Source organism: Astatotilapia calliptera, chromosome 19, assembly GCF_964374335.1.
Source record: "Astatotilapia calliptera chromosome 19, fAstCal68.1, whole genome shotgun sequence".
Classification (NCBI taxonomy): domain Eukaryota; kingdom Metazoa; phylum Chordata; class Actinopteri; order Cichliformes; family Cichlidae; genus Astatotilapia; species Astatotilapia calliptera.
In genome coordinates this window covers 31,160,124-31,172,150 of record NC_137440.1, presented here as the reverse complement: position 1 = coordinate 31,172,150, position 12,027 = coordinate 31,160,124, and the positions used below count along the sequence as shown (strand labels likewise).

Below are 12,027 nucleotides of genomic sequence, written 5' to 3'. Positions count from 1 at the left end.
AAGGGGCATTCGAGGAGATGTCAGAGAAGGGGTGAGCTAGAAGTCTGCCAGCTGAAGATATTTAGATTGTTCTCTCACTCATGTTCCATCTACATAAATGATCTTATTAAGGAAATGGCTTCGACTTTCAAGGAAAAAAAAAAATGCACTCACTGTTAACCTCTTTTTATAATTTGGCAGACTTTCTGTGTTTCCCCACAATGGTTATGCTGAAATTGGTTTGAAAAGTAGGCTCCCTTATCTGAAATTGAACGTGCCGTTGAATTTTCACCGGTTTTTAAAAAGAAAAAAGAATTCACATTCTGTTCTCCAGGCAGGTCCGTGCATCCCACATATATACTGCTTTTTATAGAAAATAAGCATTTGCATATTTCTGTCCTTGTGTGTTTTGTTTTTGGTTTTTGGGGAAAGGTTGGAAGAAAAGATGCCCTCTATTCGTGAGAGTAGATATTTTACACTAATATAAAATGTACTGCAGAGGTGGTGTTAATTAATAAATATAAAGAATGCTCTAAATAATATCTGCTACACTGCTTGTTTTCCTTTATTTCCAGTCTTATTTATGACAGGAAAAAGCCTTGTGACTCATCATGCGTATTCATTTATGGCTCTTTAGAATATTACTCTATGCACTTACTGATTTCTCTTTTGTTTCCAGGAGCGGGTGTTTGGAGTGTGGAAAATGCCGTGTGGCAGTCTCGACACATGTAAGGAGGCATAAAGCCGTCTTGAGCGCTGATGAGGTGAATTTGCCTCTTAATCCAGACAATCAAATGGCTCATGAGGTCAGAGAGCAGTGTCCCATCCCAGAGGCAGCCATGCTCACCTGCTGAGTGCCTTTTCCCTTTGGCACTTATGTAATGACCAGCCTGAAGCACCCACCCATGGAGCGTACCGTTGGGGGTTCGGTCCCCGCCAGTGATGAGTTTTACACCCGCCACCTGCGTATGGCCAATGGGGTTCCTGTTTCAAGCCGCACTGACAACATCCACGCCACTGTGAGCACAGGAGTGCCTAAAATGGGTGTACGGGCTCGTGTGGCCGACTGGCCCCCAAGGAAAGACGTTATGATGCCTCTGTGGCATTCATCTACGGAGCCTGAGAACTCTGCTGTGCCCTCAGCTGGAAAAAGTCACATAAAGTTAGGCTCTATAATGAGCCCTCAGGACTCAACAATGCTGCGTAACATCCACAACACTTTAAAGAATCGAGCCCAGTCCCAGGCTAACAATTACAGCCCTGACACCCGTTACCTCGCTCCAGGAGACTATAGAGGTCCTGCACATAGAAACCCACGGCAGAGACGCATCCGCCAGCGCAGCAATAGTGACATGACTGTTGGTGAGATGGAAGGCAGTGGAGACAGTGGGGAGGAGTGGGGTCCATCATCGGGAGCCAAATTGTCCCCTCTTCACCGTGAATATGGCAGCACCTCCTCGATAGATCAACATGGAGTAGCTGGAGACAGCTTCTTTGAAATGCTTAAGGGCTATCAAGGCGACAAAGTTGATCAACGTAGCCCTGCTCCAGAGAAACTGGAGGACATGCTAAATATTGCATCCAAGCAAGGGATTCTTGATCTTCAGGAGGATGTCACAGACGGTCATCCTCCTAAGGCGAAGGACAGAGATAAGCCCCCAAAGAGACGCACAAAGTCTGAAACAGGAGGCGAGTCTATATTCCGTAAACTTAGGAACGTGCGAGGTGAGTCCGACTCCCCCAGAGCGGGGTCTGATGTGGAGGACAGCCGAACGGATGACACGGGCCCTCCTCTCAAGCCCTGGGTGTGTCAGAAAGGGTTCGCTCACTACGATGTTCAGAGCATGCTTTTTGACCTCAATGAAATTATTCAGTTGCGGCAGACTGCAGGCAAGAGGAAAAACACCACCACGGGAGCGTCTGCCGCTGCCGTGGCCTCTGCTACCTCTACTCTGTCATCCACCCACAGCCTGCCTTATAGCTCTCCTAGTGGAAGCCAGGAAGATCTCAATTCCAGGGACAGTCCCAGCCTGGATGCTGGAGATGAACAAAGCAACGAAATGTTGCTAAGCTGCCCTTGCTTCCGCAATGAGATCGGTGCCGATGGCATTGCGAGGCGCAAGCTGGGGGCTAACGGGCCAGGATATCATGGGCTTGTGGGTGGCGGAGCTGGAAACTGTGGCTCAGGGACCCTGAGTGGGGAAAATAACTTGTACGAAACATCTGTGAGCACACACTTAACCAATGCTGGAGTAGCAGTTCTTGAGGGACCAAAGGAGGGCCCGAGCACACTCGGCGACAAGGGCAAACAATACATTGTGGAGCACGTGGACCTGGGAGCTTACTACTATCGGAAGTTCTTCTACCTGAGGGGTGAGATGCATTCACCTGCTTTCATTACAGCTGTCATAGCATATAGATGGATTTATTGTTTAAAGAAGTAGTGCTGTTGAATATACATGATCAGTTTTTAATTGTACTACTACTTCTACCTCAGATCACTGGAACTACTTTGGGCTAGATGAGGCATTGGGTCCAGTAGCAGTGAGCATGCGCAGAGAGAAGCTGGAGGAGGACAAGGAGCATGGCCAGCAGTATAACTATCGTGTCATCTTCAGGACCAGCGAGGTCAGATATAGTGTCCGTCCTGCATGGAACCTCAGCGTAACTTCGTGCTATTCCTGTCTACTGTGGAAAAATATGCCCACAGCATTTCACCAGTTTGGGAAACAAATTACTTTGCTTGTCTGTGAAGCAAGCTTCTTTGGATTTAGGGTGTCATACATGCACCACAGACCTTATATAACCATATAGAAGGTGTGTTTATTGCAACAACTCTATGCATCCCATATTAGGAAGACCAGCTCAAGGTAAAATAAGTCTCAGTCCTTGGTTGGTTTTTTTTTTTTTTTTTGGTTATGCAACCAACCCCTGGGCTATTCAGCTGTCTCACAATATCAGCAATGTGTGAAGAAACTTCAGGAAGTGCGCTCATCCTCCAGCCTCCAAGGCCTGTCAGCAACCTAAAACCGCTGTGCGGAGAACTTTACGTCTTTGTTTCAGTAAAAATAGACTGTCATATTTAGTAGTTGTGTTAGCTCCCCTGTCTTCTGTGTTTGGCTTGGGATATTGGATTTTGAATTTTGCGTTATGGGATTATATGGACATGCATTCCCAGACAGTGGATAAAGGCATCTGCCTGGGGCTGTTTGTTGTGGACTGAGGCAGGACAGGTGCATGTGATTAAACCCCCACACTTTAGCCTGAATTACCTAAGCACACCCCCACCATACCTTCTAGACATGGGGAACACAGGTCTATTGTAAAAACAAGCCCAGCACAGCCTCAAGCTTGCAGGAGAGAGAAAGTCTCCATCCGTTCCAGCTGCTCATGATAGCCAAGTGATTGAGCTCAGTCCCAGAGCCCGGCACAATGCACACTTTGTGTACACAGAGCGCTTAGACAAGCCCTTCCACCTCCTCTTCTTCCTCGGTTGCACTTTGTGATTGTTCTGTGTTTTCACATAACTTCTTAATGGTTGAATAAGAGGCAGCTATGACTTTAAGAACCACAGCAGCCTGTGTTTCCTTCCATGTGTCAGGGCAGGCATGTTTTGTTATCACTGTGTTTCATCTCCAAGAGTTCAAAGCGCATTAAAAATTCCTGAGGTGCATTCCTTTGGTTCTCGCGCTCCTCACTGTAATCTCCTGTTCTTCATCTCTGCGTTTCCAGCTGATAACTCTTCGAGGTTCTATACTAGAAGATGCAGTGCCTTCCACCTCTAAGCATGGCACCAGCCGAGGTCTGCCCATTAAAGATGTACTGGAGTATCTTCTGCCTGAGCTGGATCTCTCCTGCCTCAGACTGGCTCTCAACACACCCAAAGTCACTGAGCAGCTGATGAAACTGGATGAACAAGGGGTAGGCGGAAAATAAACAATTTTCCAAAGGATCGAAAGTTTAAAGTGTTGCAACGTGTGTTTATAATAACTGAATAGGAATTCTTTTATTCAACCTGCTCACTGCTGAAGTAGATTAAAGAAATAAATTGACTGTCATGTTTGTGTCTTTGCTTGTTCCCAGCTGAGTTTTCAGGTAAAAGTGGGAGTGATGTACTGCCGAGCAGGGCAGAGCACAGAGGAGGAAATGTACAACAACGAAGTAGCCGGTCCCGCCCTGGAAGAGTTCCTCCAGCTGCTGGGGGAGAAGGTTCGCCTCAGGGGCTTCACCAAGTACAGAGCCCAGCTGGACACAAAAAGTAACAGTTCCCCCAGCATACTTATAGATGACACACACAGTAAATAGTACTAAGTTGTGACACATCTTTAAACCCGCTGATCACTGAAACTGATTGCATATAAGAGTGTAGATATCTTTCGTTTTGGTAGTGAAAGTAAGACATGATGTGAATGGTGACTTGGATTTCCCCTTCTTCATATTACACTTTATAGTTTTTGAACTTTGGCCCTTTATCTTGCCTTTATCTTCTCCGCTTTTATCTCACTTTCTGTTCCTTCTGACCAACATGCCCGCTACAACAGTCTATTAGTGCTGGCACTAGACAATAAAATGACACCTGATGTGTTGTGACTATATCAGGACTTTTATGTTGCCTGGCATGACTAAACAGATTCGTTAGGTGAATGAATGAGGCCCTAGATCATTTACCCTACATTTATTGTTGGTTTACAATAGTACGAAACTTTTGGCTTTCAAATAAAATTGTTTTGGGATTTGCTAAAGAGACGCCGTAAGATGTTTCTGACTGAAAGGCATGGGCAGAGTTATTTTAGCTGAGCTTATCACACACAATCCTCTTTCAGACCTCGTAATTTGGGGAGGAGTGTATTTAAATGAATCATACATGTGATTTCCTGCAAATTGCGCCATTATTTAATGCTGAAACAAAAGCATGTCTTATTTTGTGCCTGATATGGCTGTGATAGTTGTTCCTAGGAGAGTTGATTTATTTGGAATTTTATTGGGAGATGTTATCAGAATTAACATGTAATTGCCATGGGTGGATTGCTCAAAGCTGTGGGGGTTAGCATTGCTAAAGCTTGGCCTCTGCCCTCTTCACTGAGTTCTCAGCCTAAACACATACTGCTGGTTTCCTATACTGTTATTTTAATGTAACAGAGCAGAAGTGGACTTAGAGCATATAGTAATCTTTTTTTTTTACACATTTGATACAGACAGGTTCGAATCCTCTGTTTCCAGGTCTTTAACCAGCAGCACGTGTACGCAGAGCTGTGTTTAAACGCCACAAATCTACCTTCTCTTTATTATCAGATCAATTAAATAACATGTTATATGTCAAAATGAAACTACCATTGTGACTCAGACAGATGTGAGAAGTGTGCTGTAATAATGACGCTCAGGTTTCACTCAATATAATTTTGTATTTTGCCACAATTCAGATTTTGTCTGTTGCCCACAGGTGGCTGTGCTGTACGTGACTTTAATAAAGATCTGCAGCCTCACACAGCAAATTTTAAAAAAATGAGATAGATGCGCACATTTTCAATAAATACGTTAGCATTCGATTAATCAGAATGTGATAGTAAATAATTATTATTTACATTAATCTGACAGGTCAGCTGTAACACTGGAAATGAATTAAACTTCCATACATTTGCACATTGAACTCTCTGCTCCCATATTTGTTTATTATTTTTTTTGCGATTGTGGTCTCGGCCTATTTTTCCCTGCTTAGTAATTCTAGACCTTTGTTGTGCAATGGCAGGGAAAAATGTAACGAGCTTCCCTTACAGGATGCATGAGTAAAACAATTAATTGTTCTCTTTATTAACATTAGCTTTGACAGGCTGACATTGATCCACAGCTGACTATTGTGTAGCTGTTTGTGCTACAGTGAAATTGCATCCTGTCTTGCACAAAAAAGCACTGAAAAGAAAAATGAATGGCAGTAGCGATACAATGAGTCTGAACACTGTATTCCTATTTTTCCTGCAGCAGATTCCACGGGCACTCACTCCCTGTACACTTCATACAAGGATTATGAGATCATGTTCCATGTGTCTACTCTGCTGCCTTACACGCCCAACAACAAACAGCAGGTAAAGATGGGGAGTACATATTTCGTGGTATGTCCTGAGTTGTGTTTTCGGAAATGGAAAAACTTCTTTTTATTTGCGCCACAAAGACATCAGAGAGGAATGTTATGACTTATCATTCAGGAATCAGGTTTCATTTTAAAGAATGTGGTTTTTTTTTAATGCCAGTAAATGGAACGTACCAAATCCTTTGTATGACTTTTACATTCAGTTGTCACGCCTCTCTAAAAATTCCTTGTTTTTCAATGACTAGTTGCTGAGAAAGCGGCACATTGGGAACGACATAGTGACCATAGTGTTCCAGGAGCCCGGAGCTCACCCTTTCACTCCCAAGACTATTCGCTCCCACTTTCAACATGTCTTCATCATCGTACGAGTACACAACCCCTGCTCCGACAGCACATGCTACAGGTGGGTCTTTAAGCGTGACCAGCAGAGATGAAACATGAGCAGCCTGTTTTGAATCTGTAAACTAACCAAGTACTTTTTAGTGCCTAAACTTGACCCGAAATTGAAAATGAAAAGAATTCACAAAGGACAATAAAGGGAAAACAAGTTTTAAAACAACTGTGGTCTCTTGGCTGACAAGCTCGTGACTCTGCTTTTAATTGTACCCTTTCTGGTTCTTTAAAAGAGGCCTAGTATACCTCAGCAAGCCTTTATGTATTATATCTCAAGCTGTCTTGTTGTGAGGGGGAAGATCATCAAAAGAGGAATAAAGCTGGCTGAACAAAGGACTGACTTTAGACTTTAGTTTCCTTAACTGAATTAAGGAAACTAAAGTCTAGCTTGGAACCAAATTAAGTGTTTATACAGATCAAGGACAAAGGGGTATTCTTCCCTGATAAATCTGATACTGAATCAGAGCACATGCTCATATTTAGTTTTAATATGGATTTCAGCACAGTGTGTTGGTTCACATACTTTCTAACAAACAGATCCCAGGGAGCCCCGTCCAGTACGACCTCATCTTCTACTTAAGCTTGTGTACTTTAACCATTTTTTTGTATACTCAGAGTATATAACAAATATAACAAATTTCCCACGTGTGGGACTAATAAAGGTTATCTTATAAAGGTTATCTTATATATACTCTGAGTATACAATCATAGCTTATGGTATTTCTGGGGACTGGGCCAAGATGAATTTGTTAACTGGTGTGACCAGTTTTACTCCAGATTAACATGGCTTAGGTTAAAGAAATGGGCCCGTTTCCCTTATCACTCCTCTGTCTAGAGGCAGCTGTGCTGCAATATAAATACATGAGCAATGTTATAGATGAGGAGCTATATTTTCTGTTAATTATCAAAAGTCACTGGATGTTATTTTTAAGCAAATTATGGTGAAAATATTTAATTCTTCCTTTTCGCAGTCAGTGCTTTCCTGTTCTGTGATTTGCTGTTTCTTAAAAAGAGGAAGTAGCTTTGCTGCAAGATTATTGGTGTGATCCTTCATGATCTTTAGGCTCAAAGGCACAGAACATCGCTTTGGACCTGCAGAGTCCTTAACAAGGTTTAGCCTCCTCAAAGGTAGTGGTTATACATTAACTTAAATTAATGTACATAAATTACATAAAGTAAACCTTGTGCATATCTTTGCAAAGCAGGTTGTGTCTGAGACCAGACAGCAGAATTTTATGCTGAATGACGATGCTTTGGCAGTGTATGAGCATGTGCAGTGAAAACGAGATGCATTGCAATTTTAAGTGGGTCAAACTGACAAACCTCAGCAGTGACGTTGAATGAAAATCTGATTTTGGCTTCGCATCTCTGTCTGGGACCGGATCCTTTTATGGGACTCTTAAAAGCTCCACACCACTTTTCAGAGCTTGTAGATGTGTTTTCATGCAGGTAGCTACAGTAGCATTAAGACAAAAGCACTGACTGGAAGGCAAACGCTAGCATAAAAGCCTGTTGCCTGGCTGCTGTCCCGTCTTCGTGAGCTGCGTTTCCACTGCACATCTGTATGTGTGTGAATTAGTTTGATTATTGTCAGATAGAAGAAATTACTTGTGCAGTAGCTGTCACATTGATGGGGGTTCTCCCGTGGAGCTGTGTGGCGTTGACACTTATGCGTTTCTACCCCACTGCACATGCTCTTTCTGTGCTTTGAACACACAGATATTATACACATGTAGTTGCTCCCACTCGCTCCCCTACTCCCATTTCTCCTTTTACCTCTTTCTCATGCTCACTTGCACACACTGCCCCCCACCCGCCGTACACTAATTCACTCAAAGACTCACTCTTCACACACTCATATAAATACAAGTCTCAACCCTCCCTCCCCCTCCTTTCCTTGCTTGCCACTTTGCCTTTGGGCAGCATGAGTTGGAGTGGTCTGAAGGAGTTAGCGCCATGCACATGAAGTGCTCTCTTCAATGGACATGCATGTGAGTGGGGAGGACTGTTAAGAGCAGTGTTTCTCAGAGCTCACAGAGCCAACCTGAGGAGCAGACAGGTCGAGCCAACCTTCTGTCTGTTCAGCCACGGCGGCGTCATATTTGGGCTAATTTATTTCGAGCCCTTTTATTTTTCTTCTCCGTGCTGACTTTTCTTTTTTTCTGATGAGCTACTCCATCTCATTGACTCGTGGCTGCTTTCGTTTGTTTTTCTTTTTGCATAAAGGGTTCATCTTTTAGTTTATACTCTGAAAGAAAGAGAGAAATCTTTGTTGTTTACCTTATGGAAGAAATGGAGAGGCCCAAGACACCGAATCCTTGAAGACAATCCTGCTACCCTACGCAAGAATCATCCGCACAATCTCAGTCTTCGAATTCAACTCATATTCTGTGTGGACTGAGGCACCATGTGTTAAGACTTCACTCCTGACTGTTTGTCACAAGTCTTTCCCTGGATGCCTTCCCCTGATGGTTTAAGGGGGGAGAAAAAAGAGTCTGGACACGAGAACTCAAGGATTTGCTACACAGTATTGCGTGGTTTATGTTGGGTGTTGTATTATAGGAACAAGGAAGAATTAAGTTAGCATCGGCACAGTTTGTTTACCGCCTTGATTGAATATAAGTGTTTCGATGCAGTAATCTGAAGAGCTTGGTTACTTTTTGATGAAGACAGGAGGTAAGTTACACATGTTTGTGTTGAGTTCAGCATGCTATGGTGTGGTGGTCAAAACCATACAAGAGTACCTGATGCAGGGATTTACAGTTCAGCTGCTCAGTAGCCCTCCCTTTCACACTCCTTCCTTAAATTGTTGCACATCATATATGCTAGCTTGAAACTTTGTTTTACATGAAGAGATTCTTTCCTCCCCTGTTTCCCTTTACTATAATACAATGCATTTGCCTCTTTAATCTCTATTAATAAAGGGCATGTTTTTATTTGTTGAGTCATCTAGTTATTAATAGCCTGTCATTGCCTGCTGCTGAGATCTGGATAATTCTCAGGTCATATTGAGCCAAACCGGAGCATTAAAGGAGTAAGTGGCCTGGGGCCAGCGGGGTGCTAATCTGCTGCTTTCAACCGCTGCCTCAAAGTCACACGGGGCCAGCGAGGCAGGATTGCGTAACCAGATCTTTGTTTAGGAAATGATCTTTGTTTGTGCTTGCGAGCCAGAGCCACAGTGCTGCTCCTCCATATACCATGATGTAGCAGAGAGTGGCAGGGTGTCATCACTGGGAGCTGGCTTGTCATCTAGGATTGGATGTATAGCATTTATATGCTGAGTGCAGTCGGCCATGGTTTGCAGCATTTCTGCTACAGGCAGAGGCTGTGTTATCTGTTTAATGGGCTGGATGGAGTTTTGTCAGGACTGTCAAAGTAGCTTATCCGAGACCACGTCTTAGTTTTTTCGGTTTTTAGTGTACATGCACGTATGCACTTATAGCTATATATAGCCCCTATACTTATATAAAGGAAGAAGGCAGACAAGTTTTTTTCCTCATTGGTAGTTTAAAGTCTTTTGAAAGGTTTTTCTTGTAAAGTTTCCCAGATTTCTAATGAAGAACATGTAGAAGGCAGCATCGCCACACAGTTACTAATTGATAGTAATTTAACTCAAACGGCCATTGTGTAGAAATGTAATATGAGCAGTGGACAAGACGCGAGCTTTGCCTGTAGGAATTAGAACACCCTCCTTTTTAGAGCAAAGGTCAGAGGTGAGGTAACCATACAGTAAACTGTATGTTGTGTTGTGTTAATTCAGTCTATTTATCTTTGCATATGCATATTCTACACTCCACTTTTTATGAATGTGTTTTTAAAAAAAAGTTATATGCAATTTTAAAATGCCTTTTAAAATAATTGAATATACATGCTTATGCAGTAAACTCATCCTTACCAGAGCCAATCCTGGGGTATCATTCTACTTTCTGTTAATCTGGCTACAAAGAAATTCAGCCTGGCCGCTTGGGAGATAGTGCGCAATGATAAGGAGTCAATGAAGCTAAAAGGCTGAAATAATTATTTATACCTGCTTCTGGACCTTAACCCCAACTCAAAGAAACAAAAACTAATTATCAATGCATAATAACACTTCCTTCCTCCGTGTCCTTTGGTTTTCTTTTTGGATTTTTTCTTACAGGAAGAAAATTTTGCCATCAAAACACTTGCATTCTTGTAATGCATTCTGATTGGTCAGTTCGGAATTCATGACTAGACTAATGCCCTTCCTTTAAAGTAGGGGTGGGGGAAATCCAGGCCTTAAAGCCTGCAGGTTTTAGATGTGTTCTTGATCCAATGGAGCTGATTTAAATGGCTAAATTAGCTCCTCAACATGTTTTGCAGTTCTCCAGAGGCCTGCTAACGAACTAATCATTTGATTCAGGTATGTTGACCAGGGTGATATCTGAAACCTGCAGGACACCGACGCTTGAGGCCTGGAGTTCCCCACCCTTGCTTTAAAGCCATAACGTTGCTCATGGTGTCCCAGTGTTTACAGAAAAGTATTTCGCTGTCATGGCAACCTTTAAAAATGAATGCATAATGAATCTATAACTGGAACAAAACATACAGCTGTCTTTCTTGACAATTTTGCTAATGGAAAGTCCAGAGAATATGAATTCTTGAGTATTTAAAACTTCTTTTTCTCTTTTTCTTCTGCAGTGTGGCCGTCACCCGTTCCCAGGACGTTCCCTCCTTTGGCCCACCAATCCCGAAAGGCGTGACCTTTCCCAAGTCCACTGTGTTCAGGGACTTCCTTTTGGCCAAAGTCATCAACGCTGAGAACGCAGCTCATAAGTCAAATAAATTTGGCGCCATGGCAACACGGACACGGCAGGAGTATCTGCGGGATTTGGCAGAGCGACACGTGACCAGTACATCAGTGGAACCCTCTGGGAAGTTCCCCTTCATCTCTCTGGCACACAAACGGCGGGAGAAGGTGCGTCCGTACAGCGGGGCGGAGCTACGGAGCCTCGGGGCTATAACCTGGCAGGTTCATGCTGAAGATCAAGTAGCCGGGGCTGAACGCGAGTGCCTGTTGGCCATTTCAAACGACTTCATCATCCTGCTGGATCAAGAGGCCAAAGCGGTCGTGTTTAACTGTGCCACACGCGATGTGATTGGCTGGTCAACCGGGAGCCCCGCCTCTATGAAGATCTACTATGAGCGCGGTGAGAGCGTATCGCTGCGCTCCATTAATAACAACACGGAGGACTTTGGAGAGGTTGTCAAAAGACTGGAGGTCAGTGGGGCACCGTTACCTTCTGTAGCCACACATGTGTATAGCATACACCATCTGCTGCAGATATCAGAGGCTGCAGGCCTTAAAAAGTGCACCTCTGACAAGCATCTTGTAATAAACACACACAGAGATGCTTTGAGCTGTGACTATCGTGAAAGCATTCTTACTTTTATATCAGCATATTTACTCTTTAGCTGGTTATCTTCTAGTATCATCTAGTAAAAATCCAAATCACCCAGCTAACCAGTCCCAGTCTGTGAGTCACTGTGTATGTGAACAATAATGCAGCCAAAAAGTGCTTGGTGAAGTCTTTTTAAGTGTTAGGACACAC

General features: G+C 43.3%; 1 protein-coding gene across 3 annotated transcripts in view; it reads left to right on the top strand.

Moving 5' to 3' along the window:
* Positions 1-12,027, top strand: part of LOC113011888 (signal-induced proliferation-associated 1-like protein 1) — a 37,548-nt gene that overhangs the window by 15,923 nt on the left and 9,598 nt on the right. For 2 of the 3 annotated variants that reach the window (XM_026151716.2, XM_080293609.1), the window contains exons 2-8: positions 659-2,352; positions 2,477-2,607; positions 3,712-3,900; positions 4,063-4,237; positions 5,956-6,059; positions 6,310-6,467; positions 11,117-11,696. In XM_026151716.2, the coding sequence (XP_026007501.1) occupies positions 861-2,352; positions 2,477-2,607; positions 3,712-3,900; positions 4,063-4,237; positions 5,956-6,059; positions 6,310-6,467; positions 11,117-11,696 (2,829 nt within the window). In that variant the 5' untranslated portion in view covers positions 659-860. The remainder of the gene's footprint in view (positions 1-658; positions 2,353-2,476; positions 2,608-3,711; positions 3,901-4,062; positions 4,238-5,955; positions 6,060-6,309; positions 6,468-11,116; positions 11,697-12,027) is intronic. The other variant, XM_026151717.2, reaches the window with a different exon arrangement.